General features: G+C 44.3%; 2 protein-coding genes across 10 annotated transcripts in view; one reads left to right on the forward strand and one right to left on the reverse strand.

Annotated features, from left to right (window-relative positions):
* Window positions 1-24,797, forward strand: part of LOC147102673 (RNA-directed DNA polymerase from mobile element jockey) — a 132,823-nt gene that overhangs the window by 96,626 nt on the left and 11,400 nt on the right. For 5 of the 9 annotated variants that reach the window (XR_015073048.1, XR_015073052.1, XR_015073050.1 and 2 more), the window contains 2 exons: window positions 15,372-15,443; window positions 19,634-19,765. Coding sequence is in view for 3 of the 9 variants with exons in the window: in XM_085963380.1 (XP_085819506.1) it covers window positions 4,527-6,599 (2,073 nt within the window). In the remaining 6 variants the exon portion in view is untranslated. Of the gene's footprint in view, window positions 1-3,170; window positions 7,374-15,371; window positions 15,444-15,699; window positions 15,898-19,633; window positions 19,766-24,797 lie in introns of those variants that run through there. The other 4 variants (XM_085963380.1, XM_085963382.1, XM_085963381.1 and 1 more) reach the window with 4 other exon arrangements.
* The window catches only part of LOC147102675 (myosin-3-like), a 42,352-nt gene continuing 27,970 nt past the window's right edge, over window positions 10,416-24,797 (reverse strand). The window contains exons 23-40 of the mRNA XM_085963378.1: window positions 23,439-23,615; window positions 23,175-23,320; window positions 21,094-21,184; window positions 20,615-21,004; window positions 19,645-19,771; window positions 19,330-19,448; window positions 18,651-18,847; window positions 18,348-18,531; window positions 18,077-18,242; window positions 17,834-17,958; window positions 17,359-17,667; window positions 16,864-17,067; window positions 16,652-16,777; window positions 15,324-15,494; window positions 12,384-12,488; window positions 12,192-12,287; window positions 10,703-10,837; window positions 10,416-10,592 (exon numbers count right to left, since the gene is read on the reverse strand). Of these exons, the coding sequence (XP_085819504.1) occupies window positions 10,569-10,592; window positions 10,703-10,837; window positions 12,192-12,287; window positions 12,384-12,488; window positions 15,324-15,494; window positions 16,652-16,777; window positions 16,864-17,067; window positions 17,359-17,667; window positions 17,834-17,958; window positions 18,077-18,242; window positions 18,348-18,531; window positions 18,651-18,847; window positions 19,330-19,448; window positions 19,645-19,771; window positions 20,615-21,004; window positions 21,094-21,184; window positions 23,175-23,320; window positions 23,439-23,615 (2,892 nt within the window). The 3' untranslated portion in view covers window positions 10,416-10,568. The remainder of the gene's footprint in view (window positions 10,593-10,702; window positions 10,838-12,191; window positions 12,288-12,383; window positions 12,489-15,323; window positions 15,495-16,651; window positions 16,778-16,863; window positions 17,068-17,358; window positions 17,668-17,833; window positions 17,959-18,076; window positions 18,243-18,347; window positions 18,532-18,650; window positions 18,848-19,329; window positions 19,449-19,644; window positions 19,772-20,614; window positions 21,005-21,093; window positions 21,185-23,174; window positions 23,321-23,438; window positions 23,616-24,797) is intronic.

Here is a 24,797-nt window from a genome sequence, read left to right on the forward strand (position 1 = left end):
AGTTGGTTTGTAACCACATGTGTTGCATTCCTGTATGCAAACAAGAAGTTATCTACCTTATGTTGTAGATTTATGTCTTCATTACCCATGGCCTTTATGGCCTTCTTGAAGGTCTGGACAAACCTTTCAGCTAATCCATTGGTGGCGGGATGGTATGGGGCGGACGTGTAGTGCTTAACCCCATTGTTTTTTAAGAACTTCCTGAATTCTTCAGACACAAATTGCGTTCCATTATCAGAACAGGTATGTTCAGGCAGCACATTCCTGGCAAATATGGTCCTTAATACTGTGATGGTTTTTTCCGTGGTGGTGGAGGACATCTTTATTGCCTCCGGCCACTTGGAGTGTGCATCAACCGCGATTAAGAACATTGAGTCCATAAATGGACCAGCAAAGTCGATATGTACCCTTTGCCATGGAGATGAGGGCCACTCCCATGGATGTAGAGGGGCTTGTGGTGGGGCGTTTTGGACCTTCTGGCATCCTAGACAGCTCTTGGTCATTTCTTCGATGTCTCCATCAATACCTGGCCACCACACAAACGCTCTGGCTAGGTTCTTCATTTTCACTCCACCCAGATGCCCCTCGTGAAGCTCCTTTAGCACTTTATCCTGAAGTTTGGGTGGAATCACCACTCTGGATCCACACATCAAGGTTCCTCGGCACACTGACAGCTGTTCTCTTCTTTGTGAGAATGCTGGCAACAGTGGTTCGCCATGTGCTGGCCATCCCTTCACCGTTAAATCGTAGACTCGAGAGAGAGTCGGGTCATTTCTCGTTTCCTTTTCAATGGTAGAATTTGTTACTGGTAGACATTCTACTATGGTTGAGTGGAACATCTCCACTGGGTCCACTGTAGGTGCCTCTTCTACCGTTGGCAACGGTAGGCGCGATAAACCGTCAGCATTCCCATGCTGTTTTGATCCTTTGTATTCTATGTCATATTGGTGTGCCCCTAGGAAAAGGAACCACCTCTGTAGCCTTTGCGCTGTCATAATGGGAACGCCCTTTTTAGGGTTGAATATGGAAGCGAGGGGTTGATGGTAAATTTTTGTCCGTGTAGGTAATGGTTGAATTTCTTCACTCCCCACACCAAGCTGAGTGCTTCCCTGTCGATCTGGGCACAGTTACGCTCAGCTGAGTTCAATGAGCGTGACGCAAAAGCTATCGGCCGCTCCGAGCCATCAGGGAATCTATGTGATAATACCGCTCCTACGCCGTAAGGGGATGCATCGCACGCCAGTCTGATTGGCAGTGATGGGTTGTAATGAGCCAACACTTCCTTGGACGTGATCAAGCCTTTGCATTTATGGAAGGCACATTTACAGTCTTCGCTCCATTTCCAAATTACTCCCGTTTGTAGCAGTGCATTAAGAGAGTGCAGAACAGTTGACAAGTTCGGTAAAAATTTATGATAGTAATTTATCAATCCCAGGAACTACCTTAATTGTGAGACATTTTCAGGTGCTGGGGCTTTTATGACCGCTTCAATTTTTTTCAGGTGACTTATGCAACCCTTCTTCGTTAATTATATGGCCACAATATGATATTTGTTTCTGGAAAAATTTGCACTTGGGGCGATTTGCTCGTAGGCCCCGTTCTCTCAGCCTAGTGAGCACCTGCTCCAAATTGGCAAGGTGCTCATTGTCATTTTCTCCTGTTACAAGGATGTCGTCTAGGTAGCATTGAGTCCCCGGAATCCCTTGCAGGACTTGCTCCATAGCTCTTTGCCAGATAGCTGGAGCTGATGCTACTCCGAAAACCAGTCGATTGTACTGGTACAGGCCTTTGTGTGTGTTTATCGTGAGATACTTTTTAGAGGCCTCCTCAACCTCCATCTGTAGATATGCCTGTGCCAAGTCAATTTTGGTGAAACGTTTCCCTCCGGATAGTGAGGCGAAAATATCTTCTATCCTTGGAAGAGGATACTGTATCGTGTGAAGGACCGGGTTTACAGTCACCTTGAAGTCCCCACAGATGCGAATTTTTCTCTGTTCTTCAGATTTATCATTATTCAACGTTTTCTTCATGACCAGGACGATGGGTGTTGCCCACTCGCTCCAATCTACCTTGGATAACACGCCTGCTTTTTCCAAATTCTCCAGCTCTGCCTCGACTGCTGGACGAATTGCGTATGGCGCCAGCCTTGCCTTAAAAAACTTGGGAATTGCCGCATCTCCCACTTTTATTGAGGCGGTGACGCCTTTCAAGGTTACTAGTTCCTGTTGAAACACTTCTTTGGCATTAGCCAAGATGTCTTTTAATCGTTCAGGTATGACGTCATCATTTTTTTTCTTACTGGTCACCATCAGTGCCTGAATGGAGTGCCAGTCTAAACGTATCTTCCTGATCCATTCACGTCCCAACAACGGTGGACCACCATCTTGCAGAACGTATAAATACAACTTCTGTATTTCCTTGCCGTTGTATACAATAGGCACCTTTATTTTCCCTCTGGGGTATACTTTCTGCCCCGTATATGCCTTCAAGATAATGGATGTGTCTTTCAAAGGTATATGCGGAAATAGCCGCTCGTAATCCCGTCGACTTATGACGGTCAGAGCTGATCCTGTATCTAGCTCCATTTTAACTAGGACCCCGCTATCGTGAGGGTAACCCAATGGTCTGGTAATCTTCTTTGGCAATTACATTATGTAATTTGAGACAGCTTAGTCTCTTGTTTCCGGAGTCGCTATCGCTCTTCTGGTCTTCAGAGCTACTGTCCATCATCATTTGTACCTTTCTGTACTTTTCCTTATTGATTTTTTTTCTGTCAGTGGATTTTTTGTTTCCAGATCGGCATACACGTGCAATGTGTCCCATCTTTCCGCATTGCCTGCATGCTTTGTCCTTGAACCAGTAGTCCCTCTGGTCATGGGTGGATCTGCCGCAGCGATAATATCTCTCGAAACCCCGTGTCATTTCATGGGTGCCGAAGTCCTGTGGCTTTTGCTGTATCTCTGCAGCTCCTCTTGCTGCTGCTTCGTATGATACAGCCACACTGAAAGCCTTGTCCAGTGTCAAATCTTTCTCAGAAAGTAGCCTTTTCTGTGTTCCTTCACTTAGGAGACCGCAGACGAATTTGTCTCGTAGAGAATCTGCCAGTCCTGCCCCGAATTGGCAGTGCTTTGACAGCTTTCTTAATTCAGTGAGGTAATCAGCGTTACTTTCATTCTTGTGCTGATTCCTCCTGAAGAATTTGAATCGTTCCGCTATCAGCAGCGGTGTTGGGTTTAAGTGCTCCTGTAGAGTATCAACAATCTCCTTAAAATTCTTGTCCATCGGTTTGGCTGGAGTGATTAAGTTTTGTAACAGCCCGTATGTCCTTGCGCCCATCAGATTTAGAAGTACCGATGCCTTTTTATCATCCTCTACTTCATTCGCTGTGCAATATACCTCCACTCTTTCCACATATGTGGTCCAATCCTCTATATTACTATCGAAAGCAGTAATATTGCCAGTCTTAGGCATCCTGAAAATCAAAAATGGCGCCTCCCGTGCTTTCCTTTCTTCCCTGCCGAGAAAAAATGGCGCCTCCCGCACTTTCCCGCCGCTGCCGCTGCTGACAACGCTGTTCTCCGCGGTTTTTATTTACACAGATATCTTTAATAGTTGGAGACTCGTTCCCGCTGGACTCTCTGGGACTTTTCCCTCCCTCTGCTTGGTCCGAACGCCGACCTGCTTTGCAGCGCCGGCCGTCTCCCGAGTGCTCCACCCTCCATCTCTGTTTGCCTCTGCTTTCCGACTCGCTGCTCGGCCCCGCTGCAGAGCCACCCGATCGAGCCCCAGCCCGCCGCCCAGGAAAGATTAGTGCAGTACCTGCCACCAGCCCAGCTAGCTGGTGAAACCACAGTTTTTTTGTTGTTGTTATTTTCTTCGACCTTTGTCTGAGGAATCAATCTCCTTGAGGTGCTGCCGAATTGCAGGTAAGTCCGTTTCCAATTCGTTGCCACTGTTGTATCCATGTGTTGATGGAGACACGGAATGCAGGAGTTGGTTTAACAGGTGTTTACTGAACAAAATCTGGAGGTGAACTAAAAGATACAAGACGCTATACAGGCTTATATACCCGAGTGGTCACTACCGGTATTACAGTACACAGGGGCTCTTAAAGGTACATACACTACAGGTAGAGCTGAGAAATACCAAGGAACAGAAAATGTTAGTGGGAGTTGTATATAGACCCCCAAACAGTAATGCGGAGGTTGGGGATGGCATTAAACGGGAAATTAGAGACGCGTGCAATAAGGGCACAGCAGTTATCATGGGTGACTTTAATCTACATATAGATTAACAATACTGTGGAGGAGGAATTCCTGGACCAATATGTCGAGGAACCAACTAGAGATCAGGCCATCTTAGCCTGGGTATTCTGTAATGAGAAAGGAATAATTAACAATCTTGTTGTGCGAGGCCCCTTGGGGCATAACGATCATAATATGATTGCATCTTAATGAAGAATTCTGAGTGAAGTATTTGACTCAGAGACTAGGATCCTGCATTTAAATAAAGGAAACTACGATGGTATGAGGCGCGAGTTGGGTAGGATTAATTGGGGAATGTTACTCAAAGGATTGACGGTGGATAGGCAATGGCAAACATTTAAAGATCACATGGATGAACTACAGAATTTGTTCATCCCTGTTTGGCATAAAAATAAAACAAAAAAGGTGGATCAACCGTGGCTAACAAGGGAAATTAGGGATAGCATAAGATCCAAGGAGAAGACATCTAAATTGGCCAGAAAAAGCAGCAAACCTGAGGATTGGGAGCAGTTTAGGATTCAACAAAGGAGGACAAAGGGATTAATTAAGAGGGGGGAAATAGAGTGTGAGAGTAAGCTTGCAGGGAACATAAAAACTGACTGTAAAAGCTTCTATAGATATATGAAGAGAAAAAGATTGGTGAAGTCAAGCATAGGTCCCTTGCAGTCAGAATCAGGGGAATTTATAATGGGGATCAAAGAAATGGCAGACCAATTAAATACATACTTTGGTTCTGTCTTCACAAAGATGTCGGGGAACATAGGTTCTAATGAGAGGGAGGAACTGAAAGAAATCAGTATTTGTAGGGAAATGGTGTTAGGGAAATTGACGAGATTGAAGGCCGATAAATCCCCAGGGCCTGATAATCTACATCCTAGGGTACTCAAGGAAGTGGCCCTAGAAATAGTAGATGCATTGCTGGTCATCTTCCAAAATTCTATAGACTCTGGAACAGTTCCCATAGATTGGAGGGTAGCTAATATAACCCCACTATTCAAAAAAGGTGGGAGAGAGAAAACGGGGAATTATACACCGGTAAGCCTGACATCGGTAGTGGGGAAAATGCTAGAGTCCATTATAAAAGATGTAATAGCAGGGCACTTGGAAATCAGTGACAGGATTGGACAAAGTCAACATGGATTTACAAAAGGTAAATCGTGCTTGACTAATCTACTGGAATTTTTTGAGGATGTAACTGGTAAAATAGATAAGGGAGAACCAGTGGATGTGATGTATTTGGACTTTCAGAAGGCTTTCGATAAGGTCCCGCATAAGAGATTAGCATGTAAAGTTAAGGCACATGGGATTGGGGGCAAGGTACTGACTTGGATAGAGAACTGGTTGGCAGACAAGAAGCAAAGAGTTGGAATAAACGGGTCTTTTTCCGAGTGGCAGGCAGTAACTAGTGGGGTACCGCAGGGATCGGTCCTAGGACCCCAGCTATTCACAATATATATTAATGATCCAGACGAGGGAACTAGATGTAATATCTCCAAGTTTGCAGATGACACAAAGCTGGGTGGGCATGTGTGCTGTGAGGAGGATGCCGAGAAACTCCAGTATGATTTGGACAGGTTGGGTGATTGGGCAGATGCATGGCAGATGCAGTATAATGTGGATAAATGCGAGGTTATCCATTTTGGTGGCAAAAACAGGAAGGCAGATTATTATCTGAATGGCAATAGATTGGGAGAAGGGGAAGTGCAACGAGACCTGGGTGTCCTTGTGCACCAGTCGCTGAAGGTAAGCATGCAGTTGCAGCAGGCGGTTAAGAAGGCAAATGGTATGTTGGCCTTCGTAGCGAGAGAGTTTGAGTACAGGAACAAGGATGTCTTGCTGCAGTTGTACAGGGCCTTGGTGAGACCACATCTTGAGTATTGTGTGCAGTTTTGGTCGCCTTATCTGAGGAAGGATGTTCTTGCCATGGAGGGAGTGCAGCAAAGATTCACCAGACTGATACCTGGGATGGCAGGAATGACGTATGAGGAGAGATTGGGTCGATTGGGCTTATACTCGCTGGAGTTTAGAAGAATGAGAGGGGATCTCATTGAAACTTATAAAATTCTAACAGGACTAGACAGACTAGATGCAGGAAGGACGTTCCCGATGGCCGGGGAGTCCAGAACCAAGGGTCACAGTCTAAGGATAAGGGGTAAGTCATTTAGGAGAGATGAGGAGGAATTTATCACCCAGAGAGTGGTGAACCTGTGGAATTCTCTACCACAGAAGGCAGTAGAGGCCAATTCATTAAATATATTCAAGAAGGAGTTAGATATATTTCTTAAGGCTAAAGGGATCAAGGGATATGGGGAGAAGGCAGGGACAGGGTACTGAATTTGAATGATCAGCCATGATCTCATTGAATGGCGGAGCAGGCTCGAGGGGCCGAATGGCCTACTCCTGCTCCTATCTTCTATGATTCTATGTTTCAAACGGCCATCTCACACTGACAGGCTGGGTGGAAGGGAACCCAGGCCGATTGACGTCATCACCATCTAACATGATTACTGGGAACAATACCCCGAGAGGTAACTCAGAGACACTATCAATAAAACACAATCCCAACCGAAACTGGTGGAAGGCAGGAGATGGCCAGGCCATTGTCTTCCAGGAGATAAGCCAATTAAATAAGTTCGGTTTGAGATTGAAACCCATTACCTGCTAATGGGGGCCATCAACTCAGGAAATAATAGACATCCAGTAATCAGCACTCATTGTCTCTTCAGGTGCCAGGCCTGGGAGCGGGGAAATGGAATATAATTTTTCACTAAGATTTCAAAGGTCATGAGTCACTCCAGGCCACAGGGGGGTCCAGACAGATCACCTGAGTCAATACATCGAACAGTATTGGCGGGAGGAAAAGCGATGGGTTTTGGGTATATCAGAAGCCGTTCGGGGGCTGCTCTCTGCTTCTCCTCAGCATCAATCTACAGCAAGTCTCCAGAGTGGGGCTCAGCTCGACAGAACACCGCCAGAAGCTGAGCACTGCTCTTCATCCCTCATCAACGGACCTCGACTCAAACTGGAACCTGGATATCACGTCAGTGGTATGGAACCAGGAGCAAGACGTACAGGAAGAAGCTGCAAGCAAGACAACGGGCAATCAGGGTGAGCATATTGCCTGCGCCTACACATCCACAACATCACTTAGCTGTGTGAGGGGGTGATTGTAAGTCCCAGCCAAACCTTAGAGGGGTTTAGTGCTGGGGTCCTGTGTTAGTTTATTTCACGGGAGGGTTCTTTTATTAGACCATGGTAATTTAGCATGGTATGGCTTGTTGGACAAGCCAGGGTTGTATTTTTTTGTACTGTTACGAGTGTTACTGTTAATCCTATTAAACACAATATGGTTGAGCTCAAACAGGTTTCCGAGTCTGATCTGTCCATCTAATCCCTATCATCCAAAACTTGTAGTAAGAGGTGTGTTTTCGGTGCGCCCGAGAAAACCACTTACAGGTATGGGGAGAGAGCAGGAATGTGGTATTGAGATAGAGGATCAGCCATGATTATATTGAATGGCGGAGCAGGCTCGAAGGGCCGAATGGCCTACTCCTGTTCCTATTTTTCTATGTTTCTATGAACTGCTGCAGACTGGAAGGATCCGCTGGTGTAGAAATTAAGGGCGACGGTGACCTCGACTGCCACTGAGAGAGCCGTGGTGGTCCTGATCTGAGGCTCAAGGTCTGGCTGCAGGAGGTGGCAGAGCTCTGTGACCACCTCCTTGTTGAAGCGGAGCCTTCTAAGACACTGCACCTCAGTTAAATTTATGTAGGAGAAGTGCTCCCGAATACTCTGGAAGGGTAAGGCCTCCTGTTGGGAGCCCTGTTGGCCCTCCTCCCTCTGGCCACGTTTTCCAATCTTTGTCTCTGCCTCCACTGCCTCCGACGTTGATGCTGGAGGGGGAGGTCGAGTGCCAGTACAGCCCCCATTAATGTATACAAGTGTAGGAGTTCAAAATCTCAGCACAATAAAACTGACAAATTTTTAGCAGCCAGAACACTCCTGAAAGTAGTAAACGTTTACCTCACTGAAAACAGCTGTTTCCCTATGTCAAACTGAGAAGGCAGCATTGATTGGCGACTAAAATCAAACCAGATGTTGATCCCTTTAAATACCGCTCCTACAGCGGCCATACAACTGCATCACGCCTCCTCTTCCCGCTGCTGTTCACGCCAGGCACTAATGCAGCAGGCGGCAGTCAATTTTGCATCTGGGCCATTAACAGGGCGTTCTGCACGCGTTAATGTCACAATCTGGCAGCCGCTAAAGGCCTAGGCGCTAAATGTTATCGGCAGCGTTAAATCCAGGGTGAATGTTGTGTGCAGCGTTGGATTCGCCGCGCCCCACCGCAAACCCATTAGCACCCCCCCCCCCCGGCGCTAACGGGAGGCGTGAACATGCTGAATTTCTCCCCCTCACTCTTTTGTTTTATTCTGTTTGACCATTATAACCAACATGATGCTTGTTGAGTCTTTGCTCTCATAAGTAGCTCTGATTGTAAACCTTACATCGTCCTCAAGATGTGTGCATCTGGACTAACCCCTGTCCTCCTCTATGTCTTGAATTTTTTATTTAACCCCTAATCAACACTTCCTTCCCATTGAAAATCGTGCACATTCTATTCCAAAGAAAGGTGATCCTTCTTACCTTTCTAAGTTGCCACCTGATTGCCCTTACGTTGGTACTTTTTAGAAGTTATGGTAAATTTCTGTTAATCTCAAATTATCTATCACCTTGAAAATAATGGTCTCAATCATGATTGAGAGTGCAATTTCCTACATGGTCATTCCACTGCTGATATTGGTGCACCTGTTGTGTACCCCGGAACTCTGCTCGTGAACATTTTATTGAATAATTCATCATTGCATTCGCCAAAGACTTTGACAGGATTTGGTACAGTGCATCTCTAAACTAATTATCAACAAAGAGCCTCCCACTAAAGCTATATTAATAACTATCCAGTTTTGCCCCAAATTATCCTATCTGTGTTTTAGTTAATGGCTCACTCTCTGATTCTTTTCCCATTAACTCAGGGCTCTCTCCCCCTTGCCACTTTGTTCCTTCTTTATAGTGTCAGCTGTGTCTCAGTGGGTAGCCCTCTCATTCTGAGTCAGAAGGTTGTGGATTCAAGTCCCGCTTCAGAGACTTGAGCACAAAAAGCTAGGCTGACACGCCAGTGAAGTGCTGAGGGAGTGCTGCACTGTCGGAGGTGCCATCTTTCAGATGAGACGTCAAACTGAGGGCCTGCCTGCTCTCTCAGGTGGATGTAAAAGATGACATGGCACTATTTCGAAGAAGAGCAGGGAAGTTAACCCCGGCCAATATTTATCCCTCAATCAACATCACTTAAAAAAACAGATTATCTGGTCATTATCACATTGCTGTTTATGGGACCTTGCCAGGTGCTAATTGGCTGCTGCGTTTCCCACATTACAACAGTGACTATACTTCATTAAAAAAAGTACTTCACTGGCTGTAAAGCACATTGGGATGTCCGGTAGTCATGAAAGGTGCTATATAAATGCAAGTCTTTTTTTTATATCAATTGCACCTTCCAGTCATCATTTAACCCTATTCAGTTCTCCTTCAGACAAAAGGCCCATAGGGCCCAATGAGCACCAGTCCTCTCAAAGTGCAATGGCTTAATGGAGGTCATTTTAACTTAACCCACCTGGCCGGAAACTGCCGAGATCGGATCAGCTGCCCATTTCACAGCTCATCGATTTTCCTTTCCTTTGACTTCAATGGGAAGTATAATCGGGTGGCCTGTAAAATGGACGGCCAATTCCATCCAGCAGTTTTCTGCCGGGTGTGGTAGTTTAAGATGATCCCCTTTGTCTTAATCTCGCCAATGTCCTTCAATAGGACAATGAAAATACTGCTTCTTTCAATTCCTCAACCCAATAAAGATTTCTCAGAGGCAGTAGATGCCAATTACACTGGATTAGTAGTTAACTTTGTACCATTTTTTTTTAAACCAGAAAGTTGACCGAGAAGCACAGCAAAAGTTCATATGTTCACCCAGCCATTTATCTTGGTCTTGCCATTCTTAATACTCAATTTTATTGTATTGTATACTAACATTATTGAATACAATTTGCTGTCTTAGGGGTACTTCACACTGCTTTTATAATGAAGGAAATGACAATATTTGGTGCTGGCTACAATCAGTTTATTTTTTCCCCTACTTATTGCTACAACAATTGAATTTTGTTACTTTTAAGATACAATTACCACAGCAAGACACAAGAAATTCACGTTGTGTGCATTTCGTCTTTACATTGCTGATCTGCAAGTTGGTAATCATTCTTCAGCTAACATTATTTTCTGTGAAAGAGAATTAAAGAATACGGTGTCACTTACGCCGGTGAAAAGCAGATGTCAAAATTAATAGTCAGAAATTCAGAACTACAATGTATTGAAACCCATTCTTTTACCTTGCTGGTAATAATGCGGGTTTTAGCCCTCAGTTTGTTGACCTGCGATTCAGCAATATCTGCACGTTCCTCAGCTTCCTCTAACTCGTGCTGTGTCTTCCTGAATTTGGACACGTGAACATTGGCCTGCTCCTCCTGGACAGATAATTAAACATAATGACGTTTATTTTTGACTCGCAATCCAAGCTGACAAAACTACAGCTTCATAACGATCTGCTTTGCTCATACCAGATTCCCGCCAGCACCAAATAATGGGTTGGATTCTGCTGTAGAAATAACGGTGAGGCTATCAGCGTCACCGTTATTAAAGTGTAAATCAGCCAGTAACTTCCGGCAACCGCAGTTAAATGCGGAAGTCCGGAAGTTGCTGTCTGAATTGCGCTGCTCCTGCAGAAGCTATGCGCGAATGCTATCTCGCCGAGACTCGGCATTGAAATACATGGAACAGCGTGAAGTTGCTGTACTTACGTGATATATACACACTAAACTCGCCAGAAAAAGTGGCGGCTTGTCCATTCCAGCGTAAGTAAATTTTTAACAATGTGATAAATCTTAATTACTGCCAAACAACCTCTCTAACACTGAAAATTAACTTTCACGAGTGTGGACTCTCATTCCTTCAGAATTTAATTATTGTTGGAGATTATAAGAAATAAAAAAAATTAAATAATTGCTTTTTTACTTTTTCTTTCTGTCTCTTATCTCTCTTGCTTAGTTCCCATCTTTCTTTCCCTCTTTTTACTTTGCTTTCTGTACCTGATTTGACATTGAATTAAATATTCCAATTTACACTTCCTGGTTCAGACTCTGATGAGCTCATTAAAGATTCTTTAATCTGATTGGTTAAGGAGACACACAATTGCTTGGCCTGTTCACACAGGTCCCAGATCCCCTCTAGAGGGTCCCGCGCCATTTTGGATCTCGAATTTACAGTAAGCTCCAGTGCAAAATCGCGTAGAAAATCTGTGGACAAATGTAAGTCTGATGAATGGCTGGCACCATTCATTCACTGCTGAGAGCAAACTCCAGCCCAGTGTCTTTCATACAATAGCAATAGCAGTGCTGCTTTAGGCATAGGTTTCAAATGGCTTTGCTATTGTGAAATAACAACAAAAAATGCTGGGACTACTCAGCAGGCCAGGCAGCTCCACGTATGCTGCCTGGCCTGCTGTGTATTTCCAGCATTTTCTGTTGTTATTTCAGATTTCCAGCATCCGCAGTATTTTGCTATTGTATTAGGCTTTGCTATTGTATTAGATATTTCTGACCCATCAGGTTATACAATTCTATTTGGTTCAAAATGCATGTTTTGCACCCCTGTTCCTAAGAAATGGCTGTAAAGCCAAAAGTAGATATGACGTAACTACAACATTTTACAAATCATACAATGAAAATCTCATAAGTCAAGACGAATAACTGAAAAATCCCTTTAAATTAAGATTTATCGTGTCGATAAACTGACTGCACTTGTTATGAGTGGTTTACTTACAGCATCTTCGACATTCCTCTTGTAGGATTTGACTTTTAGCTGCAATTTGTCCACCAAATCCTGCAGTCTCACCACATTTTTATGGTCTTCCACAGACTGTATGTGGAAAAATAAATAAGAAATTAAAATCTCTGTTATACAAGAACTTAAAATAAAATTAACCATTGAGACCTCTGAATAATTAGTCCTTACCTGGAACGTCATCTCTTTGACCCTTCTTTCATACTTCCGTGCACCTTTAATTGCCTCTGCTGCACGTTTCTGTTCAGCCTCGAGTTCATTCTCTAATTCACGCATCTATAAGAGCAAGAGATATTCCAAAATTTCAATTCTAATTGAATCAATCTAGTTGTGGAAATAATTGAATAATGCTTCACAATGACACTATATTTAAATAATCTCATAGTTTCAAGTTGCTCAGTTATAAACAGTTTTGGCTGCACCTACTACCGATACCAACCTCAGGCCAGTACCTGTAAAGTGCATTGCCCAGCCCCCAGTTATACTGCCTGCTGCACCTTGCCCGGAGTGCAATGGCAATGGAGCTTTGGGCACAGAAGCTTCAGGGTAGCTGAATTTTAATGTTACGAGGGACTGATCAGCAATTGCTTCACCCATAATATTAGAGAATCAAAAAGTAAATTTGCAAAGTTCACAGGATGTCTTGTGGACCACCTGAGCACTTTTAAAATGTGGTTGTGCAAAGGCCTGGAGTTACATTACACCCTGTGTGAAATCCAAGTAGTGCGAGAGTCCTTATCACACGTGGTAGTGCACATATCGCCGTTATTTATGTGTAAATGGTACAGCAACTTCAGGCAAGGGGCAGACGCACGGTTAAATGCGGATATCCAAATGTTGCTGTCCGAGTTGTGCCACTCCACCGTTAGCCTCGCGAAAACTGCATCTCGCTGTCTGCCTCACCATTGAGATGCATTGAATGTTGTGAAGCTGCTGCACCATTTACGTATAAATAACAGCGATATGTTTTGGCGCGGTAGATACGAACTAAACCCGACACATTTAGGGCTGGTAATTAGTAGCGTAAGGACCCTTTTATCAGCGTGATAATTGTTATTTACCGCAAACAACCTCTCTGCCACCGAGAAAGGTTGGAGTCTCATTCCTTCATGTTTTTAATTTTGGGGGGAGATTTTAAAAATGACATTTTTCATTTTAAATTTTATTTCTTTTAGCTTTCTGTCTCTTTTTCCTACCTTTCTTTCCCTCTCTTTATTTATCTTTCTGTACCTGATTCGGACATTGAATTCACCCCCTTTAATTCACCCTCCTTCTCAGTCCTCCTTCTGTTTATTTCCCAATCCTTCAATCTCAATGGTTAAGGAGATACCCTGTTGCTTTCCCTGTTCACTCAGGTCCCAGATGCCCTGTTTCCCTCACTGTGACGTTATCAGCTCGCGCTTTCAGCAACTTGGTCGGCAAAATATTTTTGAGCTGAAGGGGCCAGGGACAAGTCTAACTAACGGCAGACGCTGTTAGATGCCCCGCTACAGCGAAATCTGGCCCTGTATCTTCTTACTTTTAACTCCAGTTTTCAGAAAGCAAGCGGTCATCCTAAGGGAAAACAGTCTTTATTTACAATTCCAAATTATAATACTCGATGTAATGAGGTGACAAAAAGACTGGAATCATCTATAAAGCAGTTGGATTTTAGAATGGGGGGTGGAGTTTTGTTCTGGACGGATGAGCGACATGGCTTTCCTAATTTGTATCTATTTTATGTTTCATCGCCTGCTTTCTATTACTGGTCTAAATTTAACTATTATTATTTATTTATTTTATATATATAAAAGGATAGTGGTGTCTGTCTGTCTGTCCGTCTGTCTGTCCGCTATACACTCAAAAGTTAGAGCATACCTACACATATGTTATATCAAAAGAAAGCTGATGATCAGGGGAGTGTCATAGGCATATTTACTTTTTGGTCAGACAAAAATTGTTCAGGCAGTATGCAAAAAACTTTCAAAAATCCGCTCATTAGCGGTTGACCAATCCTACCACTCATTAGCGTTGAGTGACGTGATGGTTGACCAATCCTACCGCTCATTAGCGTTGAGTGACGTGATGGTTGACCAATCCTACAGTTCAGTGACCTGATGGTTGACCAATCGGTGCGTCACGGGCGGGACCTAATCCTGCAGCCTCCCGAAACTTCGCCGCCATTTTTTCCCCTGCTTTTTCTCAACAGCGAGCGGGGCAGCTGCGTTGGCCCGCCGGAGCGGGAGGTGAGTTGGGGTCACTCGGGCCGGGCCTCACAACCGCTCGGCCCGAGACACAGAGCGGGGGAGCGGCAGCGGGCGGCCGTCAACCGCGCGGCCCGAGACACAGAGCGGGGGAGCGGCAGCGGGCGGCCGTCAACCGCGCGGCCCGAGATACAGAGTGGGGGAGCGGCAGCGGCCGGCCGTCAACTGCGCGGCCCTCTAAACTGCCCTGGCAACACCGGCCCCCCCCCCCCCCCCATCTAGTATTACATAAAACGTTCCTATGAAATAAATCATAAGCTGTAGACTAAGAGTACATTTTCCTCTGTGTGTCATGCTAAAGAAAAATGATTTACTAAATGATAATTACAAACTACTGACACTAAATTAAAGATATTTTCTTTAACTTTACACACAGTGGAAGTATACCCAAGGGTGCAGCTACACTGCCAATTTTACACCAACGTGAGGTGGTCTTGGGTGAGCATTGGCAGTATGATTCAGGAGTCATGCCAAATTGGATTTTCGTATTAAAGCCTAATGCTGTGGACCCTCTCCAGGCGGTCATTTCATATTGATTCACACCAGGTGCAGTTTAATTCGAGCCATCTTTTAAAAGTGCACGGGGGGGGGCGGTATATTTGATCTCCTGGGTTCTTTATAAACTTACTTTTCCATGTTTTTATTGTTATAAGAAAGTGGACACTGCCGACCACTCTGCTGACATTTAATATTAGCAACCAATGGAGTATTTTATTTGATTCTACATGGTGACTCCTTAAATATCTTAATGGATCACTTGGGCAGTTGTTTAATCTGAAGGTGCCATTTGTTCATGGTTCTGGTGTACTACAAACATAGCCTCTTAACAATCTTCCGTTTAAAAAATAATTATTTTTGCACCACTCACCCTAGCTTCCAGTTTCTGAATTTGTTTCTTTCCTCCTTTCAATGCCAGCTGCTCAGCCTCATCCAGACGGAATTGCAGATCCTTGACTGTCTGATCGAGGTTCTTCTTCATTCTCTCAACGTGAGCACTGGTATCTTGTTCCTTCTTCAACTCCTCAGCCATCATTGCAGCCTGATGTCATCATTAAGATAAAATGGAAATTATGTTAAAATGCTACTAAGTACTGTAGAACATAGGAACAGGAGAAGGCCATTCAGCCCCTTGAGCCCGAGTTCTACTAGTCAATTAGATCAACTCCTTCTACCTGCCTTGGCGCTATAACCTTTAATACCCTTGTCTAACAAAAATCTATCAATCTCCATTTTGAAATTTTCAGTTGACCCCCAGACTCAACAGCTGTTTGGAAGAGAGAGTTCCCGATTTCCACTACCCTTTGTGTGAAGAAGTGCTTCCTGACATCACCCCTGAATGGCCCAGCTCTTATTTTAAGGTTTGCCCCCCTTGTTCTGGACTCCCCCACCAAAGGAAATAGTTTATCTCTATCTATCCTATCAATTCTTTTAATCATCTTAAACACCTAGGCCTAGAAATTGGGTTTTGGCGCAGCGACGGCTTTAGTGCCGGAAGTTAGTGCCGGAGCTAAGTCGCGCTGGGCGGGCCAAAAATTCACTACTTCTGCGCCCAAACGGCTGCCGGCGCTGCTGAAAGCTGTTAGCGCCTGAAAACTGGCGCTATGCGCTGAATTTCGGCGCTATTCCGGCGCTGCAGCGCCCGCTGCGGTGCGGCAGGTTCGGGAAGTGCAGGCCTCCTCCTTCCCTTAAGGAGGAGCTGCCTGCACCCGGCCGCGGCCCGCGATAATCTTTTTAAAAATGAGCCCGGCACCTCGGACAAGTGCCGGGCTTGCTTCTGTTCCGGGGGGGGTGGGGGGGGGGAAGTCCGGGGAGGGAGCTGCGGCCAGGCGGGCGGCGGGAAAGCGGCCGGCCGCCGCGGGGCCTTTAATGCGCCGGCGCAACGTTCTGTAAGGCACCTCTGCCAGAACGTTGCTTGCGGCTGCCACGGGCGAGGCGGCCGCAACTCAATTTCCGAGTTCGGGCGGGTTACCATGGCAACCGGGACGCTGCGCACACCGATGACGTCATCGGTGCCGGCGCAGCGCTACCGGCCTAACGCCGATTTAGGGCCCCTGTCAATTTCAAAACTGGCCATAACTTCGCCGCTAGGCCCTCTAGCGCCTCAAAAGCGGCGCTAAGGCCAGTGAATTTCTAGGCCCTAATGTATTGACACAAATGTATAATATGTTTTGGTTCTCAAAATGGTCTTCATCTTACATCAGTGATTGCCTTCTTGGCTTTCTCTTCAGCATTCCTCGACTCCTGAACAGCGTCTTCTACCTCAGCCTGCAGCTGGGAAATATCAGTCTCGAGCTTCTTTTTGATGTTGATAAGGCTAATGTTCTAAAAAGTGTAACAAAGATGTCAATTATTAGTTGAATAAAACATTTAAATGCATGGATTTAAGAATGACTTGTGTTTCAAGCTACCTGAGAATGAAGTAGCTGAACACGCTCATTAATATCAAAGACTTCTTGCTCAGCAACTTTGCGAACTCTGTCTGTCTGCTCCAGAGCTACTGTAATTTCTTCCAGTTCTGCTTGTAGGAGGTTGTTTTTCCGCTCCACTGAGCTTAGATGCTCCTTCAGCTCCGTTTGAGCTCTCAAAGCTTCATCCAGTTGCAGCTGTGTTTCCTGAACCGTAAAATATTCAATTATTATATGAATAAATGCAGTAGGAAACTCTACAAATGAACATATGTTAAAATAAGAAACTACTTAAGCAAAATACTGCGGATGCTGGAAATCTGTAATAAAAACAGAAAATGCTGGAAATACTAAGCAGGCCAGGCAGCATCATCTGCGGAGAGAGAAACAGAGTTAACGTTTCAGGTTGACGTCAACTCGGTTTCTCTTTCCGTAGACGCTGCCTGACCTGCTGAGTGTTGCCAGCATTTTCTGTTTTTATTATCTTATTTTACTTACCTTGAGTACTCCTTGTACGCTCCTAAGATTTTTCTGAGCTTCTGTAGCCTGGCGGTTTGCATGACCCAACTGAATCTCCATTTCATTGAGGTCTCCTTCCATTTTCTTTTTGAGCCTCAAGGCATCATTTCTGCTTCTGGTTTCAGCATCCAGAGCACTCTGCAATGACTCTATGATTCGTTGGTGGTTTTTCTTTAGTTGATCAATTTCTTCATCTTTCTCAGCAATCTTTCGATCAATTTCTGACTTGATCTGATTCAATTCAAGCTGAATTCGAAGCATCTTTTCCTCTTCATGTTCAAGTGATGCCTTTGACAGGTGGTTAAGATATAAGGAATATTGATCAAAATGGATCCAACATCAACTTAATTACTGGATTATTCATTTATAATAGTGAGTTCAACTTTGCAATGGTAATTACATTTTACCATCAGCCAAATTATTATGTTAGATGTATAAAATATACAAAGCTTACCTCTGCTTCCTCTAAAGCACACTGAAGGTCAGATTTTTCATGTTCAACTTGCTTTTTTGCTTTCTCTAGCTCGTGAATTGTCTTTCCATATTCACCAATTTGTTCGGTAAGATCAGAAATCTCCTCTGTTCAGAGTTCATAAAAATCAGAATCAGTAAGCAATCCTTCAAACTATATTCTTAAAAATTCTGGTGTTTTATTTAAAATATCCCTACTTGAACAATACTGTAATTAGAGACTTACGCTGCAGATTTTTGTTCTCTCGTTTGAGAGTTTCAAGATGATCCAAAGACTCTTCATAAGCATTCTTCATCTTGAATAGCTCAGTGCTGAGAGACCGAGCTTCTTTCTGTGCTCCCTCCAGCTCAGCCTGACATTCCTCATACTTTTGTTTCCATTCTGCAAGAACCTATAATGAAAAGGGCAAACAAGTTTTTTGACTGCTCCTGCGAGCCTATTTAATTTACCATTCGACCCTGTGGAAGTTATCTTTCAAAATTAAAGTGCCGTTTACCTTGTCAAAGGTTCTCTGCTTCTTATCAAGAGCGGCTGCAGCAGCATTGGCCCTCTCCACGTCGATCATTAGATCCTCCACCTCTCCTTGCAGCCGCAGTTTTGTCTTTTCCAGCGAAGCACATTTTGAGTTCACTGCCTCAACGTGCTCCTCTGCATCCTGCAGCCGTTGGGCAAGTTTCTTCCTAAATAAAAGTAGTCAAATTATTATCCTGCCAGGACATAAAATAATGGGTCTAAGAAAATCAATATACGCTCAAAGGTTTCAAAATGAAGAAAAAAATAATATATTTAATGCACATACTTGGCCTCCTCCAGTTCCTCGGTGCGCTGGATTGCATCAGTTTCATATTTTGTTCTCCATTGAGCAACTTCGCTGTTGGCCTTGGACATGCCACGCTGGAGCTCAGCTTTTGCCTCCTGTTCCTCTTCATATTGCTCACGGAGCAAATCACAGTCGTGGCGGGAAGCTTGAAGAGCATGGGCCAAGGCATTTTTAGCCTTTCGATAGACAACACAGAAAGAAGAAATCAGAAGTGCTGCCAAATACAATACTTGGAGAATGAAACTGAAAAGGGTTAACACATGGCAGAAGTGACAGCTTTACAAGCCAATGCAGGATAACAAAAAATAAAAATGATTGTGAAATCATATTGATGTGTTATTTTACACACGAGTGGTATCTTGCCAAAAAATGAGCGGTTATGATAAGTTTCATTTTGACTGTACTGGCATTCTCTATTGAGTTCACCACAGGCCCAGGTAATTAGCACATTGGAATATGAAGGTGTCTGTAGCTCTTAAATTACTATAAATATGCTCACTATTGTTCTTGTAAACTAGAAAAAAAAGTTTTGTATAAAAAAAGAACTTTAGTAGATTGATAATCCATGTCTGTCATGTTCTTTTGAAATCTGATTTTTTTACATGCAGTCTACTAGAGAAATGTTGAATCGTAAACATATTTAAACCCACAATATTACCTTTGTTTCTTCTTCAAGTTGCCTCTTCAGTTCTTCTATTTGATGCATAAATCCCTGTTTACTCCTGGTGAGTTGGGATACCAAATTCTCCTTTTCTTCCAAATGTCTGGAAAGTTCACCTTCAGGGAAATAAAATGAATTCTTCATCTTTTTATTACAGGAAGCAAAAGACTATTCTCCAACTGGTTGTTAGTAAGCATTGTGAAACCTAAATGTTGCACACGGTTAATATTATTTTTAAGACAAATCTGAAAAATTGCTAAATAATACTCACTTTGTTTAATCCATATTATTCATGTTACAGCAACAACTCACCGTTTTCTGTATGTAACCGAGATGAATGAGTAGTCATGTCATTAATGGAACGCAAATACTCATTATTCCTTGCCTTCAATTCGTTTAACTGATCTTCCTGGCTGCGGCATGTTTTTTCAAGGTTAGCCTATTTTGGAAATATAAAAATATATATTTATTTTGAAACATAACATTTTGAAATGTGTTCAAAGCTAACTGAGGTAAGAACATATTACTGTCCTGATTATAATTGCTCAACCATTGGTGGCTGTGCCTTCTGTTGCCTAGGCCCTAAGCTCTGGAATTCCCTGCCTGAACCTCTCCGCCTCGCTACCTCTCTTTCCTCCTTTAAGACGCTCCTTAAAATCTACCTCTTTGACCAAGCTTTTGGTCACATGCCCTAATTTATCCTTATGTGGCTCAGTGTCAATTTTTTCTGTCTTACAATACTCCTGTGCAGCACCTTGGGACGTTTTACTACTTTAAAGACGCTATATAAATACAAGTTGTTGTTGTTGTCATATTTAAGTGGTTCCAAACTATTCCTTTGGTGTGGTTTTATCTCCACTGGGGCTTCAATCATATGAATGCCTCCCATTTTATTTGGCACATGTATCTCCCGTGGCATTGTTCAGGGGTAGTCATGGGGCTGGAGCAGGGTTGCACTGTGTGTGCGGAACTAGCCTATGTAGGTATGTCCCAAGGTCCATTTGAGGCCAATTGCTCAGGAAAGCTGGTGTGGTTTAGTATGTCCCTGTAAATACCCAGCTCTACTTGCGGAGAGGCCAGGTTATCAGGGTCAGTAAAAAAACAGCAGGAAATGACTGGCTTTCTTTCTTTTTTTATAGAATGTTGGCACACTTTAAACCATACATCTTAAGTGACAGTCGCAGAGTAAATACAACATTTTTATATACATGAATATATATAAATTGATCAGATCACATTTTCGGTATAATAAACCAATACTCTATCATTTATTGGGACTTACTTTTGACTTCGACACTGATTCCATATTGCTGGCCAGGTCATCAGCTTCCATCTTCAGCTCGCTCTTTTCCTTCTCCAGTTTCTGTTTCACACGTTGCAGGTTGTCGATTTGTTCCCCGAGTTCTGCTACACTATCAGCCTGCTTCTTACGAAGAGCAGCGGCCGTGGCTTCATGCTGCAGGGTAGATTCTTCCAGATCGCGGCGCATTTTCTGAAATTCCGCTTCACGTTTCTTGTTCATTTCAATATGTGCTGCAGACGCGCCGCCGGCTTCTTCAAGCCTCTCACTGATATCCTCCAGTTCACGGGCATATTCGGTTCTCTGCTTCTCCACCTTCACACGAGCTGCACGCTCAGCTTCAATCTCCTCCTCGAGTTCTTCAGTGCGGGCCTAGAAATGTGAACATGTTAACTGGCATTCTGAGGATCGTATGAGGATAATTCAGTGAAAAGAGCTAATTATTCACACTTTCGGTTTACCTGGAGTTCTTTTATTGTTTTATATAGCTGTATGCTTAGGTTTTGTTCATCTTCAATTTTGCTTTGAAGCTGGTTGATTTCAAAATCCTTCCTGTTCAGGAACAACAAAATTAAATATAAACAGCAAGACTGTGTGGAGAAATAGGCATTATAAAGTTAAATTTATTGCATTTAAATCTACTCCATTGAAAATATGTACCTACATTTGCAAAAAGCTATAGAAACATAAATCCCGCTGTCAGTGCGTGTTATACAAGATTTTGGTTTGTATAAAGGACACTGCACTACTGCATCATCAAGGCAGTTTTTGACAGATACATTACAATATTCTGATGTCTGATCATACTATTTGCACTTTATGACTAACCTGGTCTACCAAATTAACTTTCACTTGATTCAACTGATGCCCAATTTGGGTTCCGCCAAGACCACTCTGCTCCCGACCTCATTACAGCCTTGGTCCAAACATGGACAAAGGAGCTGAATTCCAGAGGTGAGGTGAGAGTGACTGCCCTTGACATCAAGGCAGCATTTGACCGAGTGTGGCATCAAGGAGCCCTAGTAAAACTGAAGTCAATGAGAATCAGGGGGAAAACGCTTCACTGGCTGCAGTCATACCTAGCACAAAGGAAGATGGTTGTGGTGATTGACGGTCAATCATCACAGCCCCAGGACATCGCTGCAGGAGTTCCTCAGGGCAGTGTCCTAGGCCCAACCATCTTCAGCTGCTTCATCAATGACCTTCCCTCTAACATAAGGTCAGAAATGGGGATATTCGCTGATGACTGCACAGTGTTCAGCACCATTCACAACTCCTCAGATAATGAAGCAGTCCATGCCTGCATGCAACAAGACCTGGACGACGTTCAGGCTTGGGCTGATAAGTGGCAGGTAACATTCGTGCCACAGAAGTGCCAGGCAATGACTATCTTCAACACGCAAGAGTCTAACCACCTCCCCTTGACATTCAACGGCATTACCATCGCTGAATCCCCCATCAACATCCTGGGGGTCACCATTGACCAGAAAATTAACTGGACCAGCCACATAAATACTATGGCAACAAGAGCAGGTCAGAGGCTGGGTATTCTGCAGCGAGTGTCTCACCTCCTGACTCCCCAAAGCCTTTCCACCATCGACAAGGCACAAGTAAGGAGTGAGATGGAATACTCACCACTTGCCTGGATGAGTGCAGCTGCAACAACACTCAAGAAGCTCGACACCATCCAGGACAAAGCAGCCCGTTTGATTCGTGCCCCATCCACCACCTTAAACATTCACTCCCTCCACCATCAGCGTACCGTGGCTGCAGTGTGTACCATCTACAAGATGCACTGCAGCAACTCGCCAAGGCTTCTTCGGTAGCACCTCCCAAACCCGTGACCTCTTCCACCTAGAAGGACAAGGGCAGCAGGTGCATGGGAACACCACCACCTCCAAGTTCCCCTCCACGTCACACACCATCCTGACTTAGAAGTATATCGCCAATCCTTCATCGTCGCTGGGTCAAAATCCTGGAACTTGCTCTCTAACAGCACTGTGGGAGTACCTTCAGCACACAGACTGCAGCGGTTCAAGAAGGCAGCTCACCACCACCTCCTCAAGGGCAATTAGGGATGGGCAATAAATGTTGGCCTTGCCAGCGACGCCCAGATCCCATAAGCGAATTTTTAAAAAGTCATAGAATCATAATGGCACAGAAGGTGGCTATTCGGCCAATTGAGTCCGTGCCGGCTCTCTGTAGAGCAATCCCGTTAGTCCCATTCCCCCACTCTATCCCCGTAGCCCTGCAAGTTTATTTCCCTCAACTGCCTATCCAGTCTCCCCTTGAAAATATTGAGTGTCCCCGCTTGCACCACTTCCGTCGGCAGCGAGTTCCAGGTCCTCACCACTCGCTGCATAAAAACGTTTTTACACATCCCCCTCGTATCTCTTGCCCAAAACCTTGGACAAAGTTGCGTATAGCCTTCACAATCCTAATGTACAAGGAACTACAACTGTTCCAAATACAGACGTGAGTGTGTATGTGTATGTATGTGTGTATATATATATATATATATATAAAAATAAATGTTTCTCACTTCTTAAGCCTTTCTTCCATTTGTTGTTTGTCATTTTCCAAATCCATTATGGAATCCTGAGACAGTTTCAGATCACTTTCAAGTTTCCTCTTGACCCGTTCAAGGTCCAAGCAAAGTTTTTTCTCTTGTTCCAGAGACCCTTCAAGCTATGAAAGAAGAGAGGTATCAAAATACATCAGTAACACAATATTACAGGATCTGTGCAAATCAGGAACAATTCAGAGAAAAACTAATTTTTTTTAAACTTATTTTAGGGATATTTACATCATCGACTTGCTGTTCCAGCTTAGCCTTAGCTTTGGTCAGAGTGTTGACTTTGTCTTCCTCGACTTGGAGATCATCTAAGATCTGCTGGTGGACCTCTTGCAAGGCTTTCTTCTCTTTTGTTAGCTTGACAATGGATTCATCGAGGGTAGCCATTTCCTCTGTGAGATTCTTAACCTGTGTGCAGTAACAATATATAAGAAAAAACATAGGCTCCAAACTACCCCACCCCCAGAGCCACAACAGAAACATTAGAGGGAAATTGGCATTTACTACACATTTGGGTTACCAAGAGCACAGGGAATGATTCATTTCACTTGCATAGCCTATAAAACTCCATTCATAACCTAAGGTAACCATATGCAATTCTGCTCTCTCAACATCCAGATGGTTTGTGAGCATCAGCAGTGGATCACACACACGTCGATATGCAATTCCCTGGCAGCTGACTCAGTAGGGGGAATTTTAACCTTGAGGAGTGCATGGGTTTGGGTATGGGGGGGGGTGAAAACCGGGAAAAATGTGAGCGGGTCGAGAAGCCGGCTCCAACCCGACTTCTGCGTTTAACTGGAACACGTTAGGCTGCTTGGACACAACCCCCTCAGGACAGACTGGTTGCCTATTAACATATGCTAATCGTTCAATTCGACTGACTTTCAAACTCAACGGTGCATCCATGGGTTTCCTGGGCTTCCTGAAACTCGCCATTGACAGCAAGGCGAGAACACAGCAGCAGTTGAGGGGCTGATATAAACTCACGGAAATACTGCAGTAAATACTCAGTACTCACAGCTGCTTTCCTACCTCCTACTGGGAAAGGGTTTGTTCACAGTACTTATGCTGAGAGTTCACACTCCACACTGGAGGTTTTCTGAATCACATCAGGATGGCTGGCGCTTTGATTGCCTTAGATTGGACCTCGGATGAGGAGCAATATGACCAGCACCAGCGGCAGCGCAAGAAGCAGGCTGCTTTTGAGAGACCTGTAGCTGGACAACAGAAAGGGGAACAGAAGAGGGGTGCAGCTGGCAGAAGGCACTACCCATGACACAGGGTGTACGGGCAGAGGCTGAGTTTCCTTGACATGTTGGAACAGCAGTGTTTCAGGAGACTCAGATTGTCACGTCAGGTGGTGGCAAACATCTGCAGCCTACTAGAAGACCTACTGCCTGCTGGACCTGGTGGCCACACGTTACCAGTGGCTGTCAAAGTGACCACCGTCCTCAACGTTTTTGCCCCCGGATCCCTCCAGGACTCTGCCGGAGTCATATCCAAGATCTCCCAGTCGGCGGCCCACAAATGCAAAGGACAGGTGACTGGTGGGTTGTTTGCCAGGCCCGACAATTATGTGAACTTTGT

Source organism: Somniosus microcephalus, chromosome 21, assembly GCF_052327205.1.
Source record: "Somniosus microcephalus isolate GS21.2 chromosome 21, FLI_Smic_1.0, whole genome shotgun sequence".
In the NCBI taxonomy this organism is placed as follows: domain Eukaryota; kingdom Metazoa; phylum Chordata; class Chondrichthyes; order Squaliformes; family Somniosidae; genus Somniosus; species Somniosus microcephalus.